Genomic DNA, 15,422 nt, shown 5'->3' with positions numbered 1-15,422 from the left:
TCCCTCTTAACAGAGTTTGAATGTCTCTAGTATATTATAAAGCTACAAACCCATTTGCCTCACTGATTGGTCACTCAGTCTGGGTCACTATAGTATTAATCAACTGTAATATGCTAATAAACTTGCCTCATTTTTTGTGTTTCTACTAAAATTTAATCTGCAGATATACTCATGATTTGAGTCCTAGCATTATATTCATGTTGTATGTAGGGTGGTGATTGGTGGAATACTTGTGTACTAACTGTGTAGTAGAGAAATCTCTTACAATATGTCTCACAACTCTCCTGGGTTTAGAGACAGTAGCCAAATTTGCTATATTTGTATATAGAACATTGGCAGAGCAGAGTGAGTCAATCACATTTATTGACTTCAGAGTTAGAAGCTTTAATGGATACAAGTTTCTAGTATTCTGTTAACAGAGAATATTTCTGTCTGTGTCAATAATATCCTGATTGGCAGCATTTTGATACTTGCAATTATTAATTAGTATCAATTTCACAACCCTTAGCAAACCAGTGATTGACATAACACAGGACTATTCCTATGGTGTACAGATTAATTGATTCTCATGTTACTTGTATTGTACAAAGCTACAGAGTACTGGAGAATGGAGGCCAGGCTTAAAGGGTTTAAGCTTGTGAAGGTTCTGATCTGTAATCAGACGATATATTTCGCACTGTGAGTTACAGAAGTACAAGGACTGTGATAGATACTGACTAATTTACTGAATAGTGCAGTATCTTGCTGTGTTTTCAACATCATGGAATTCAAAGTGAAGATAAGCAACGATAATTTAGCAATTTTCCTCCAACAACTTGGAAGCCCATCATTCCTATGCGTCCTAGGAAGTCGACTGTTCTATAACTTGAAGGAAGCTGGAAAACTGGGAGTCAACGAGGGTACAAGCTATCACATGAAATCCGTGAGCATCATTGAATTTGAAGAGCCGGTGAATAGCGAAGGTACCGTTCATACCACTACATGGAATTGCTTTACACTTACTTTCATGTAGTCAGTGCGAACGAGGTTGAAGGTTCTCAGGGTGCATCACAGGTGTAATTAGAACGTCGTGTAAACGTCCGCGCTTCTGCACTACTTTGGTTCCCAAAGCTTTTGCATTGTAGCGGTACAACTTACTTTTGTGCAGTGTCTTGATTTGGTATCACTGTTTTAGTAAATAGAGTGGATAATACGATAATATTTAGTAGCCACGCTAATGAGATGTTACGTGCGTATGCGGAGCGTCGGAGGACTGGAGCAAGCTTGGGCAGTATGAAGTATCTCTTCTCCATCCGGGTCCCCTGTGCCAGTGACGGGAATCGCGTTCCCGATGTCTGTCGTTACTACTAACACAGTATCAATGACTAGCCACTGTCGACAATGAGGGCTGTGAATAATATACGACTAAAGAGTATTGTGCTGCAAAGTGCGGATTCGATACTGATGAGGATATATGTATGCTTGTGTACGTCTGTTTATTTGAATGGAATTAGAAGTACAATACAAACAATGCATTTGTGATTCAGTAGATACACCCAATCTTACTCAGGAATCTAGTTTTCCTTTTAGGCAATACTAGTTCTCAGGCTAGCATTGTACTTTGCTTTCTTCTTCGTTTAAAGTTGACATACACTATGCTAACGTTACAATTCTCAGTATCAGGCAACCCAACAAGAACTATACCTAGGCATTAATGAAATCCATCAGCAAATTGCGGAACAGTCTAGACTCGTTCGACCTGAGTATAACGTTACAGGCTGTTTCTCCGGCCTTCGGTTTACGAGAGTAATTTAATCACCTTCTCGGCCTTCCCTTTAGATAGAAGGGAACTCTCGATTCTCAATTCTAGACGTCTTAGGAAAATGGATAACTGGATACCTAGACAACGTATGTAAATTTAGTCTAGATGTCAAGTTCGTCACCTTAGAGGGGTAACATGAGGAATCCTCAAGGCGGATGATGACTCAGTCTTCCAAGTAAATGCGTGCTGACGGGAGTAATGGGTCATGCGGTAGCTAAATATAAAAAAACACATCCGGGTGTTGTTGGGATAACTAGTGAACTGGTGACCAACCCAGCGAGTGCCTCGTTGCAATTTGCATCTTTGAATCTCGGGGTGGACAAGGAGGGCGAGAAGGGAAAAGCCAAGACCATAGATTAGTGTGTGAGTTAGAAGAGGAGAAGAGGAGAAGAGGAGAAGGGTACATGGAAAGGTACGTGTTCGAACTTTGATAGGGATAGGGAACTTTGATGACGATTTGGCGCTTGATTTCTTTCAGGTTGTTTTGTGTTTTTGGGAAGTTGGAGCGGAGAGATTGTTATCTGTATATCTGAGTTAATGAATCTGTCGCTGATGCAGGGTTAAGAGACAGACGATCATTTGGTGTGATTTGTTGCTGTATTACCGTGTTTCTGCAGGGCGGAGAAGTATGTGGGGAACTCTTGTGCATTCAATTGAATTTCTCAGTCGTATACCAATAAGCTTCTCGATCGCTACTTCACCAGCGTAGGTTACAAGGGAGAGTCTACAGACGGGAATCCGGCGCGCTCTAGTGAGTAACGCGAGCAATTGTGAGTAATGCGTCTCTTTCGATCGAATGGTCATCCCCCACAGAAGAAGGTACTTTCGTCGGACCCAATTGGCTATTGGCATGAATCGCTGGCAAAGCTGTTGATTGCGGAGAGATGGAATCCTGATAAGTAACAGGCAAGAGACGCTGAGGTCCTGAGTTGCTGAAAGCGGAGCGTAAGATCCGTTTTTCTCTCCTTGAATTGGCCGTCAGAATACCCTGCCAATATAGGACGTGAGAGAACTTTACAGAATACCACAATAGAAAAGACAATGAGGCGAAGTGGATACTCTCATTTAGGATGAGGGACTTCTTCGGCAAGAGCGTGAGACGAGGGAGCGCGTTGCCATACTGAGAATGCCGTTGCTCATCAGATCCGAGTGTAGACGACGGCAAACATGCGGCAGATCTTCTTTTTTCATTTGAATGCATCATGGGAGAATCACGAGGACTCGGCCCGTCCCGAGCATCCGAGTGTTCTCACCAGCTTCAGTGCGAAAGATAGAGACACGATTGCTCATTTCGATAAGTGCGATAACAGTGCAGCTGACAGGGACTGCTGTGAGTGGAAGACGCGGGAGGGACAAACAAGACAACAAAGCAACAACTGGCCAATAAAATAAAATAGAATTTAAATTAAAAGATGTGGCCGTGCACAGCCAGCAGGACCTTCCCAATATGGTTGAGTGCATTCTGGACGCGTGACTTATGGCAAATAGTTCCCACAGTGCAGCCGTGTCCCTAGTCGTCCCTCAGCTCGAGTGTTCTCCTCGTCGCTGTTCTCCACGACGTTTTCCTCTCCCGCCACCATGACAGAGACCGGCAGCGGAGCCGACGTGGCATTCACAGATCCCTTTTTATCGCACCTTATCGCTCTCCTCTCCGTCTACGAACTTAGTCCCGGCTCGACCCCGATCCCCCGGTACGATGGGCCAGCCAATTGGCAGACAGAGTCCATCCTCCGCTCCCTCGCAGCAATGGCTCGCCGCATGTACAAAGCAGAGGAAGGCCTCAAGCTCGCCAAAGCTGACTCCGCCTGGGAGAACACAGCCGGGCATGCAAAGAAACGCCGCAGCGTAGAACTTGATGATCGCTACTCAGAGTCTGATAATAGTAGCAGGACGCCGGATGCAACAAATGGTGTCAAGTTGGTCTATAATCGCGCCCCTTCGGCTTCTACGCTCACCGATAGCACGACTAGCAGCAGCAGCTTCAGTAACATTAACGGCCAGCGCCGTCAGTCCTCGCCTGACTCGTACACGACGACGGACTTTGATATGTGCGATGCCGATGCATTGGACACAAGCTCCGAGTCGCGAAGACATGATGCCGCTACGGCACGCGACATTCCTCGCGTCTCGCGCAAGGATAGAAAGAAGCGTCCGAAGCCGGTAGGCATGAAACTCTCACTCGAAGGACTCAAGACGTCTGTCGACCCTCACAAGATTTTCGAGCGGACTGTGCCCGAGTCGATAGGCTCGCGCAGCGTACCTGCGACTTCGGCTACTGAACATGCAGCGTGCCCAGTGTGCGGACGAGCCCTATCAGACGCGTTCCCGCCCTCGCTTGGAACAGGCGGCATTTTCGGTAATACTGGTACACCCGGCGGCAGCCCGCTAGTTGTACCCCCTGGCCCACTCGCTACTGCTGCATTCGAAAGCGGCTTAAGTGCTGTTGAAGAACTCAAACTCTTAAAGACTCAAGTGACAGATGTCTCTCGTGTCTGTCAGGCTGTTGCTCGAGGCGATCTCTCTCAGAAGATCACCGTCCCCGTTCAGGGAGTTGTTATGATCCAGCTCAAGGACGTTATCAATACCATGGTACGTGCTGTCCTAGTCAGGAATCACCCTCAAATGCTCATTCAGTGTGTGTAGGTGGATAAGCTCGGACAATTCGCGCAAGAGGTTACACGAGTAAGTCAGGAAGTCGGAACAGAGGGGTGAGTAATGAGTAATGGCACAGCCATATTTTCTTTTCGTATGTTCTACGTAATCTAACCTCCACCCAGTAAACTTGGGGGACAAGCGCTTGTGCTTGATGTGGAAGGCACATGGCGTGAACTCACTGGCGTTGTCAACAACCTTGCGGCTAATCTTACGTCTCAGATCCGTTCGATCGCAGCGGTCACGAAAGCCGTCGCACTCGGGGACCTCTCGAAACAAATCGAATTGGATGCGCGGGGCGAGATTTTGGATCTTAAAAACACGGTCAACGGAATGGTTATTCGACTTAGGGCATTGGCGGCAGAGGTAACACGTGTAACATTGGAAGTCGGAAGTCAAGGCAAATTGGGCGGTCAGGCAGTCGTACCGGATGTCGAGGGAGTATGGGAGCAGCTTACAGTCAACGTTGGTGTTTCTTCTGTTCTTTTGCGCTATTTTTATCACTGAATGGGCATCATCAATTACGTTTTGGTATACGCAGGTGAACCGCATGTGTTCGAACTTGACGGACCAAGTGCGATCGATCGCTGCTGTGACGACTGCTGTCGCACGTGGTGACTTGACACAGAAAGTGGAGATCCAAGTCGAGGGTGAAATGGCGACGTTGAAGGAAACTGTCAACTCGATGGTTGACCAATTGAGCACCTTCGCGAGTGAAGTGACGCGTGTCGCCCTTGAAGTCGGCACACAGGGAATTCTTGGAGGACAGGCCCGTGTGGAGGGAGTGCAGGGCACATGGGCAGACTTGACCCGTAATGTCAATGTATGCGTGACGTCACTCTTCTAATTCTATTCTCTTCGATGGCCATCTTGATGATTGCCGTTCTGTTCTCTGTTACGTGAACTCATACTAATTTTGATTTATTCCTCCTTTTAGAAAATGGCGAGCAATCTCACGAATCAAGTGCGTTCTATTTCGGAAGTTACGAAGGCGGTCGCGCACGGGAACTTGTCCAAGGTCGTCGATGTCGACGTACAGGGTGAAATGCTTGACCTTAAGGAGACTGTAAATAGCATGGTGGCCCAACTTTCATCTCTTGCAAATGAAGTCATCCGTGTCTCGATTGAGGTCGGTACAGAGGGCAAGCTTGGTGGACAGGCCGTTGTATCCGATGTACAAGGAGTATGGAAGGTTGGTGTTGGCTATATGCTCTCCTTTTTTTACTCAGTCTTTAACCTTCTTATTACAGAGCCTTACGGACAACGTAAACTTAATGGCCATGAATCTCACGGACCAGGTACGCTCAATTACAGAAGTGACGAAGGCCGTCGCGGGCGGCGACCTCACAAAGAAGATCACCGTAAACGTACGCGGCGAGATTCTTGACCTGAAGGAAACGGTGAACGGCATGACGGAGTCCTTGCAAGTATTCGCAGATGAAGTAACTCGTCTTGCGCGTGAAGTCGGAACTGAGGGTCGACTCGGTGGTCAAGCGCGTGTGACGAATGTTGGTGGAACTTGGAAGGACCTTACTGATAACGTGAACGCTATGGCTGCTAATGTTCGTGCGGTTAATATTTTTCTTTTGTTCGTGAACTGAATTCATCCGTTACAGTTGACGTTACAAGTGCGAACGATCGCTGTCGCTACCACAGCCGTAGCGAAGGGTGACTTGACGCAAAAGATTACTGGTGTCAGCGTCCAGGGCGAAATCTTAGACCTCGTAAACACTATCAACGGCATGATTGACCAGCTTGCTATGTTCTCCGCCGAAGTTACGAAAGTCGCACGAGAAGTCGGAACGGAAGGCAAACTAGGTGTACAAGCGGAAGTTGGTAACGTCCAAGGCACATGGCAAGAAATCACGTGCGTATCTTCTAGTCTCTATACTATACATTTCCTTTCCTTGAGAACGTATTTTCTGACGCTTTCCCGCACATGTTTCTCCGGCGCTTGTGGCTACAATTCATTCTACCCGCGAACCATTTTGCCTTTGTGATCGGCTTTTGGCGGAATTAGTATGGCCGTGAACACGATGGCTGGGAACTTGACGACACAAGTGCGAGGCTTCGCGCAGATCAGCGCGGCGGCCATGGACGGCGACTTTACTCGATTCATCACTGTCGAGGCATCTGGTGAAATGGACTCCCTCAAGACTCAGATCAACCAAATGGTGTACAACTTGCGCGAGTCGATCCAGAAGAACACTGCTGCGCGTGAAGCTGCTGAGTTGGCGAATAGGAGCAAGTCGGAGTTCCTTGCGAATATGTCTCATGAGATTCGGACGCCAATGAATGGGATTATTGGGATGACGGAGCTTACGCTTGATAGTGACCTTAATCGAAGTCAGCGAGAGAGTTTGTTACTGGTGCATAGTTTGGCGAGGTCGTTATTACTTATTATTGATGATATCTTGGATATCTCGAAGAGTAAGCCGACCATTCCTAATTTTCTCTAGTTTTGAATTTTACTCATGTTTGGTTTAGTTGAAGCTGGTCGGATGACGATGGAGCAGGTCTCGTACTCATTACGGCATACCGTCTTCGGGATCCTCAAGACGCTCGTCGTGAGAGCTTCGCAGAACAACTTGGACCTGACGTACGACGTGGACCCTGATATCCCGGATCAGCTTATCGGTGATTCGCTCCGTCTTCGACAGGTTATTACGAACCTCGTTGGGAATGCGATCAAGTTCACGCCGAGTAAGGTTACGAGGAAAGGACATGTCGCGCTTTCGTGTAGACTCGTGTTACTTGAGGAGACAACTGTGAAGCTTGAGTTTTGTGTTATGGATACGGGGATTGGGATTGCGAAGGATAAGTTGAACCTTATATTCGATACGTTCTGTCAGGCGGATGGCTCGACGACTCGAGTACGTCGCTATATGCACTACTTTCATCGTTAAGACTGACTGACTGTCGTGTTTAGGAATACGGTGGAACAGGTCTCGGTCTATCGATCTCGAAACGTCTAGTGTCCCTCATGAATGGGAACATGTGGGTTGAGAGTGAGCTCGGGAAGGGAAGCAAGTTCTTCTTCACCATCTCCTCGCAAATCTCGCAGTCGTCAATAGAAAGTATCCTAGCCAAGATGCAACCATTCCAGAAACGAACGATCCTGTTCGTTGACACACTTAATGATAGGACAGGCGTTGCGGATCGAATCTCGGAGCTTGGTCTGAGACCGCATCTCGTTAAGGATGTTGCAGAAGTCTCGGACAAGGAACGTTGCCCGCACTTTGATACAATCCTTGTTGATTCTCTCCCTGTGGTATGTCTCTATGTATCTTCCTCACGAGTTGTATGTTGTTTGCTGAGGCTGTTTTGTTTCGTCGTTCGTAGACTGAACAAATTAGGGAATACGAACATCTTCGATATATACCCATTGTTTTACTCGCTCCGGTGCGTGATTATCAAAACATGTGCGTTTATATGTTACTCACGTTACATCCTTTTCCTTATAGTCTATCCACAGATTGAACCGTATGCATACCTTCCATCTGTCTATCTCTTCCTTCTTCCTCTAATTCTCCTTTTCTTCTTTAGTGAAATGGTGTCTAGACAACAGCATCTCCTCCCAAGTAACAACACCCGCAACCGCCCAAGACCTCTCAGCCGCCCTAATCAGCGCCTTAGAAAGCAACACCGTCTCACCAGTAGCAGCTCCCAACGACGTAACCTTCGATATCCTTCTCGCCGAGGATAACCTTGTGAACCAGAAGTTAGCTGTGAAGATATTGGAGAAGTACGGACATGCTGTTGAGATTGCCGAGAATGGAAGTCTTGCGGTTGATTCGTATAAGTTGAGAGTTGCGCAGGGACGGCCGTTTGATATTGTTCTCGTACGTCGTTTTTTTTTTTGCCGTCCTTATCGTCTGCATCTAATTTCTCATTCATTGTCACCCATGTGCTGCTCGATGTTTCACGGATGTATTTTTGCAGATGGACGTATCGATGCCGTTTATGGGAGGAATGGAAGCTACGGAGCTTATCCGTGCGTTTGAGCTTCATGAGGGGCTTGACCGAACGCCGATTATCGCTCTCACTGCACATGCCAGTACGTATTCGTTTTGTGCCCCTCCGTTTGCTCGTGTTGCGCAGTCGATAGTCGTTGGTCGGAGTGCTGACACGTTTTTCCTTTCTTTCTTATCTGTAGTGATCGGCGATCGTGAACGGTGTCTACAAGCCGGAATGGTGCGTTTTTCTCATTTTCTCCTTCCGTTATAATGTTTCATACTGACCGGATTTCGCGGTTTGTTTTACAGGACGACCATATTACGAGTACGTCGTTCTTCTCTCACCCCTTATCTATCGCAATGTATCCGGATTCTAATTTGCTTTTTTGTGTGTGTGATATAGAACCGCTAAGGAGAGGAGACCTATTGAACGCGATTAACAAGCTTGCGGGTGAGAAGGCGCAGAAGCATCGAAGGAAACATCGGGCTGCTATCGCTGAACAGATGCTGCGATGACTCGCTTGAAGGAGACGGAGTCGCCTTCTTGTTTGTCTAGATTCACCCCTTCATCACCATCATTGTCCTTCTTTAATTTTCTTACTTGCTTTACGTCACCTTTCTCTTTCGCATCGCATATACAACTTCTCACGTTTACGCTCGCGCGCTTTTCATGCCACTGTCGAGTTTGAGTCGTCCACTTCCATTTTATGTTCCGTTAGCCAGATGATTGACGAGCTTTTTGATGTTGATGTTATGACGTTTTTCTTTTTCTCCTTGTTATTTTCTGTATCAGTATGTTTTTGCTCAGGATCTCATACCATCCCGTTCTATCCTATCCTATCTATCCGTCTGCCTACAACATGTTACGTCCTTCACAAGGAGCGCCGTGCTTGATGAGGTGCAAGATGTGAGATGTGGGAGATGGAGAGCGGGTGGGTGTTACAAGTCCTGAGTCGTCCTTGGATTATATCTACGTGTACTTGCTGTACATACATACAACTCATACATAGTAACATATGTTCATTTCCTTTATTTCCTCTTTTTCCCTTTCTCATCTTTCTCATCTTTTTCTAAATTTCCCGACGTCATCTCTCCATCCAATCACGTCCAGTTTTGGAACCCGGAACCCCGCCCTCCCTCGATTCATTCGCAAATACTCTCCTCTCCTCTTCACCCTTCACCCACCTGCCTTCATCGTGCCCATGCGAAGTTACCCACCTTCTACCCCAACGCCCTTGTTCTGGTGTACATACTTTCCTCCTTCCAACGTCCGAGATTTTCTTGTTCTTGCTTGACTTGACTCATTTGTATCATTCTCTTTTCCTTTAGTTTTAGTTTTTAGTTTTTCTTGATCAATTTCTAATTTGCTATATAATACTCAGTATTTCTTGACTGATGGCTTCTAGCTTGTGTGTGTGTGATTTACTCGAGCAGTACTGAAGCATCACCCACGACTGTCATAATATTAAGAACAAACAGCACATCTCTGTCAGGACTAACATCAAACAGTAATTGACAGCTAGCATCCAAGAATCCAACCTTGTCAAAGTCCTTCTGTGATCAGGCAACACTAGAAGCCACAACCTGATGCCCTTTTAGGTTTGTTCCTGTTTTGATCCAGATCATGATACTAATTTGGAGGTTATAAAAGTCTCCATCTAGCAAGTCAGAGACCTACTGTTCATCTCGAAGATAGGAAGCTTGAAGTGAAAGGGTCCGATCTCTGTTGAGTGCAACCTATAGTTCATCACTAAAGAATCTGATCGGCCAGCTAGGAGCAAAGGTATAGTAGTTGCAGTTGGGTAGTAGCACTCATTACTAGTAACCCTATGTATAGTACTGTAGTGTACTAACTTAGATACATTCATTCTATCTTATTCTTTGACTTGAGTAATGGTGGTGAGAATAACAAATACATTAGCAATTAGCAATCAGTTCCTTATTATTAGTTCAGTTCTTTTTCAGTTGTCAATAATCTTTAATTAGACCATCTATCAGTATACTTACATGCCTCTGTCAGTAATGAAAGTGTAAGTGACAGATAGAAGCCATCAGCTGTCTGATTAGCAGTCTATTGTTATGAAAGTTTACTTGCTTTTATTTCAGGCATATAGACAACTTGATTGGGCAAAATACTTGTCCTGTTGTTTTGCCAACAGGGGATCAAAACTTTGCATTTAGCCCTACAGTAAATTTTGTGACTTACAAGGCTCTATATGTAAAACTATTTATCTGGAAAGGTCTTTATCTAATTTTCTTAGTTAATGCAACTGAGTATATTCTTAGCAAGCAACTGCTTTCTTTTTAATAGTTTATGTCTCATTCAGTTACTATCAGCTCCCATCTGTTTCATGTCCTCATCACAGCAATCAGTTGATTTGAGGTACAATTGTTGGAAATGCTTGATAGAATTTTTCGAACCTTCTAATTCATGATCCATAAAGAGAGCCAGGTGTCTCATTCTATTTGAATACATTGTTAGGATAATTACATATAAAGTAATTTTCTCAATTTCTAAAATGAGGCAGATGCATTTCACCCATATATAAAAGGTTTATTATTTGTGCACACTATGATTATTCCTAGAAACTTTTTTATACAATATTTTGCCTTGAGTCCTGCAACTGCGCATTTATAGCTTTATAAAACGCTTGCTTCTGATCAAAGAAGTCATCAATAAGTTTTCAAGAAAGAAGGAAACGTTCAGCCCTGATCATCAGTGACACAATAGGAACACATAATGCATCCGGTCACAGTAATACAACAATCTCTTTATGTCAACTACACAATGCCTTCTTGACTAAATCCTATAAAGCTCTGGGACTCACTCATCACATGAAGACGCAACTGCAACCCATATTCTCAACCTATATCCCAGAGCTTGTGTCTAGACCATGTTGCTTTTGGTTAGAGACAATTCTGATCCTGGTTTGTTTCAGGATGTTGTTTCGTATTTGATGCTCGAGCGATCTTGGCAGTTCGCAACCGTGACTCTCTTAATCTATGATGCCAGTACGTTTTCTGTGTGTAAACCGCATGCTGGTACTGTGTCATAAGTCTTTCATAGTGGTGACACTAGACAAAGAGGTGCGTCATGTTTGAACGTTTGTAAGTTAGTAGAAATGACTATTATAGCAGACTGAGTTCTTCTGGGTACTGTACCATCTCAACAAATCATCCGTTGTATATAATTCGATCCTGCACTTCACAGGGGAAATCACTCAAATATCCTGTCAATTTGATTTATTTTTTAGTAAGTTGCCCAATTTTCCTGATAAAAACTATATCTGAGTAGATCCAGAATCGATATACTGGTATTTTCGGAGCAATATCACGTATATTCAGTAAGCGGGGCACATATTTGTGCTTGCATCCCTAGTAGCTAATTATTATAATCAGTGGCAGAACTAAATGTGAATTCAAGTATGTGAGTAGACACAGTGTAATTTTTGGTAATTGACCTTATACAGTTCACAGATGTAAGTAATGGCTGTACAATATGGACCTAAGCCTTTTCATTATCCTTTTCAGGTGGATACTCTGGTTGGACATTCAATATCTCCAGTACGCTACAAGATATAAAGCCATTTTCCACACTAATAAGCCACATAGGTTGGATTACTATAATATCACTCGATTGTAATCTCTACGCACCTTATCTCATTTAGCAATTTTCACTGACCGTTAATTTACAGATATTCTCATGGTTCGAGTCCTGGCCTTGTACTCGCGCCGTATGTAGTGTGTTCTTGAGTATCCATTGGTGCTAACCGTGTAATAGCAAAATCACTTTCAATATGTCTCATAGCTTTTCTCGTTTTGGAGGCAGCTGCGAAAGCTTGCCTTAGTATCTATTTATCATGGGAACAGCACGGTAAGCATGTCGCATTCATTTACCTGAGAATAAGATGCCTTAATGGACACAGTCTCCAGCGTACAAGTGGCAGAGAATATTTCGGCCTGCAACGTGAATGTTCCTAATTTGACAGTAATGATTATCGACTGGTATGAGTTTACTTTTTATTAGAAAGTTCGAGATTGACATGATGCAGGTCGGTTCCAATGGTGTACGGCTTGGTTCTCATGCTGCTTGCACTATACAAAGCTGCAGAGTACTGGAGAATGTCAGCCGGACTTAAAGGGTTTAAGCTTGTTGAGATTCTCATCCGCGATCAGATGATATATTTCTTTCTGTAAGCTGCAGTAGTACAATACTGGGGATTAAAACTGACTGGTCTACTTAATAGTGCAGTGTCATGCTGTGTTTTAAACATTATGCAACTTTATATACAGCCAAAGAGCAACAATCTAGCATCTTTCCTTGAACAAGCCGGAAGCCCGTCATTCCTATGCATCCTGGGCAGCCGACTATTCTTCAACATGAAGGAAGCCGGGAAACTTGGAGTCAACGAAGGTACAAGCTATCGCATGAAATCCTTGAGTAACATCGAATTTGAGCGTGCTGCGCCTGCCAGGAATGAAGGTAGTACTCAATCTGATTTACGGACTCTTCACATATTGACGTTCTTTTAGTTAGCATTGGCTTTGTATCAACGGCCGAGGATGTGTAACGGGTGTAGGCGTCAACAGGGCATAAACACCTGCATTATTCTGTCAAGGGTTTGGGTCGAATTTTGTCACGGTTATGGAGAAGCTATTACTAGGTGCTACCGATCCTTATGTACAAGTAGCAGCATTGGTACGATTATATGATGGAGACGTAGATGCTTGACTCTGGATTTTCTGTGTAGGACAACTCATATTAACGTACTTGCCCTGTGGTATCAGCTTCGTTCAACCAAGTTTGATATTTATAGAGATTTCTTGATATACGTGTGCATCTCAGTGTACCCCGCAGTAAGTATGACACCAGTTTGCCTATATATGCTGTGGTATTGTGACTTTTTGGAGCATTGAAGTATTCCTAGAAATAAAATCGATCTGCAGGGTGTGAAAAGTGTCCACATAAATGGTGCTCATATGGCTGTTATGTCATAGTTCTTCCAATTACTTGAGGTGTGAATGTGGATACTGTAAGAATGGATGTACTGTCAAGGCACCCTAACCAGTCAATTTAAGGGGATTTCTCTTATTATTATTTACTACAACTCCTGTACAACAAAAAAAAATTATAATTAGAAACTAAAACATCTTATCTAAAATATGTTGGTTTTATAATTTAAAAAATAGAAAAATAAATATTTTATTGATTTTATGAAATGACTAGTCAAGAAATGAGCTTTGATGCATCTGACCCACAAGTGGACACCCTGTGAGAAAGGAGACTTAGGGATATCTGTAGACACATATAATTAGTACACAGACTTGACTTCAATCCTATCCAGACCAATTTACTTTTGTCTGGGTAGAGGAATAGGTAAGTGATCTATCTAATTATATACAATCTATTTATTAACAGATTGTATACTTCTTTTTACAGAAACAGGCTCATTGTGATGACTTAGAGTCTCTTACCTACATTCTACTGTCTGCTTCTTACTCTCCTCTGCCTCTTGTTCTCCTCCTCCTCTGTTTCTAGAATTTGCTACTGTTCCTCTGCTCTGACATCCTTCTCCCCCTGATGCCTAGGTCATCAAGTTTGCTCAGCAATCTCTCTCTCTCTTCACACAGTTGTAAACATTCTGTCATCTGACATTAAAGTTGATTTAGCTCTTCCTCCTTCATTACAATCTTGTACTCCCTCTGCTATTATAGTTCATTACTATAGTAACCAATTAATACTTGTATTACTTATACATAATAACATATCTTAACTCATATGTTTTTATTATAATAATGTTTATTTTTCTACTAATACTTATAACAACTATAAGTTTTATAGTTATTAAAATAATAACTTGTTATTAATTCAAATAATTATTTTTATATTATAAAATTCAGTATATATATACTACTTACATATATAATAATAAATATTTATTTTATTTTGTAAGTTATATATGTAGAGTTATGTATAAATAATAATAAAGATAGATATTAGTAAATCTGTATATATAATTTGTTAAAATTGGACTAGTAGCAATATTTGTTATAACTTGCTTAAAAGATCACCAATTCCTCTACAAAAAAAACCATACATAATATACATATTATTACACATTAATACCAAATTATAGCTTCAAACATATTATATTTAAATAATTATAAGATATACAAACTGTGGGAAAGAATCCAGTTCACTCCAAAAGGTCAATTTTTGTATTTCTCAGATTGTAAGCTTGATATTTTTTTTCAGCTGAATTTTTTTCCTTTAAATTTTAGAATAATATTAATTGTATGTCTAGCTACACATATATAAATTTTCATAATGATTGAGCAAGAATTGAAGGAGTAATAGTAAAATTGTCCGGTTGTGGGTATTGTCCGCAAGGGGCGCCGCGACAGTAGTTAAGTGCCTGTCGTCCACACGTGCTTGTTGGAGAGATGAAAATTCGACACGACAACGCAGCACATCACACAGAACATTCTCACATTTTCACAGCTCCAAAGTGAGATGGCTTCTTAAAGTGATGTCTCTATTGTGGATCCTGGAGATTGTCTATGTCCTGGCAAACTAAAGATCTGTGAGTAAGAAGCAGGAGGACAACGACACCACGACGATCTTCAGGTTGAGGGCCGGCCCGGGCTGTCCGGCGCATGAATTAGTCGCTTATCTAACAGTCGCTTGGTTTTTCCTCTCGTTACTGAGTGCTCATAATTTTCTTGTCCATGATGCAGCTTTTCGTTCTAGCCGCCTGCTTGGACGTCGAGATGCAGGAAGATAAAGAGAGAGAAGAAAAAGGCCTTATACTAATACTGTGCGCTCGATGAACGGAGATGCATATCTTTGGCTACAACACCTCTAGATCTATTCTCATTGTCTGTGCTACCTGTGGATTGGTGCTGAAGAACGAGGTCGAGGTATATAAGGCAGACGCCCATCATCAGCTCATCAGTTCATCAGCTCATCGCCTTGCTGCTGTTGGTTGTTTTCCTGCTCTAAGAGCACGAGC

General features: G+C 43.2%; 4 protein-coding genes across 4 annotated transcripts; 3 read left to right on the top strand and 1 right to left on the bottom strand.

Annotated features, from left to right (window-relative positions):
- Positions 1-607: 607 nt before the first annotated feature.
- FOMMEDRAFT_160525 (uncharacterized protein) lies at positions 608-1,059 on the top strand (the record flags this gene model as incomplete). Its single annotated transcript, XM_007270213.1, has 3 exons — positions 608-678; positions 733-962; positions 1,013-1,059. The coding sequence occupies 3 exons, from the start codon at positions 608-610 to the stop codon at positions 1,057-1,059; spliced, it is 348 nt and encodes a 115-aa protein (XP_007270275.1).
- A 1,490-nt stretch (positions 1,060-2,549) lies between these two features.
- FOMMEDRAFT_160524 (uncharacterized protein) lies at positions 2,550-3,005 on the bottom strand (the record flags this gene model as incomplete). Its single annotated transcript, XM_007270212.1, has 1 exon — positions 2,550-3,005. The coding sequence occupies one exon, from the start codon at positions 3,003-3,005 to the stop codon at positions 2,550-2,552; it is 456 nt and encodes a 151-aa protein (XP_007270274.1).
- Positions 3,006-3,967: 962 nt separating this feature from the next.
- Positions 3,968-8,925, top strand: FOMMEDRAFT_93752 (uncharacterized protein; the record flags this gene model as incomplete). The annotated part of the gene is made up of 17 exons (XM_007270151.1): positions 3,968-4,390; positions 4,445-4,509; positions 4,579-4,918; positions 4,995-5,276; positions 5,391-5,645; positions 5,704-6,015; positions 6,070-6,320; positions 6,474-6,883; positions 6,941-7,326; positions 7,383-7,724; positions 7,796-7,855; positions 7,918-7,936; positions 8,000-8,295; positions 8,396-8,510; positions 8,610-8,647; positions 8,719-8,734; positions 8,813-8,925. The coding sequence occupies 17 exons, from the start codon at positions 3,968-3,970 to the stop codon at positions 8,923-8,925; spliced, it is 3,723 nt and encodes a 1,240-aa protein (XP_007270213.1).
- A 2,319-nt stretch (positions 8,926-11,244) lies between these two features.
- Positions 11,245-12,980, top strand: FOMMEDRAFT_160522 (uncharacterized protein; the record flags this gene model as incomplete). Its single annotated transcript, XM_007270211.1, has 15 exons — positions 11,245-11,292; positions 11,349-11,421; positions 11,477-11,496; positions 11,548-11,562; positions 11,621-11,641; positions 11,705-11,753; positions 11,809-11,832; positions 11,880-11,888; positions 11,941-11,973; positions 12,105-12,143; positions 12,191-12,283; positions 12,336-12,414; positions 12,462-12,602; positions 12,657-12,892; positions 12,943-12,980. The coding sequence occupies 15 exons, from the start codon at positions 11,245-11,247 to the stop codon at positions 12,978-12,980; spliced, it is 918 nt and encodes a 305-aa protein (XP_007270273.1).
- Positions 12,981-15,422: the final 2,442 nt, after the last annotated feature.

Source organism: Fomitiporia mediterranea (genome assembly GCF_000271605.1).
Source record: "Fomitiporia mediterranea MF3/22 unplaced genomic scaffold FOMMEscaffold_12, whole genome shotgun sequence".
Taxonomy (NCBI): domain Eukaryota; kingdom Fungi; phylum Basidiomycota; class Agaricomycetes; order Hymenochaetales; family Hymenochaetaceae; genus Fomitiporia; species Fomitiporia mediterranea.
The sequence above is the reverse complement of the archived record's forward strand: the minus strand, read 5'-3'. Positions and strand labels throughout refer to the sequence as shown.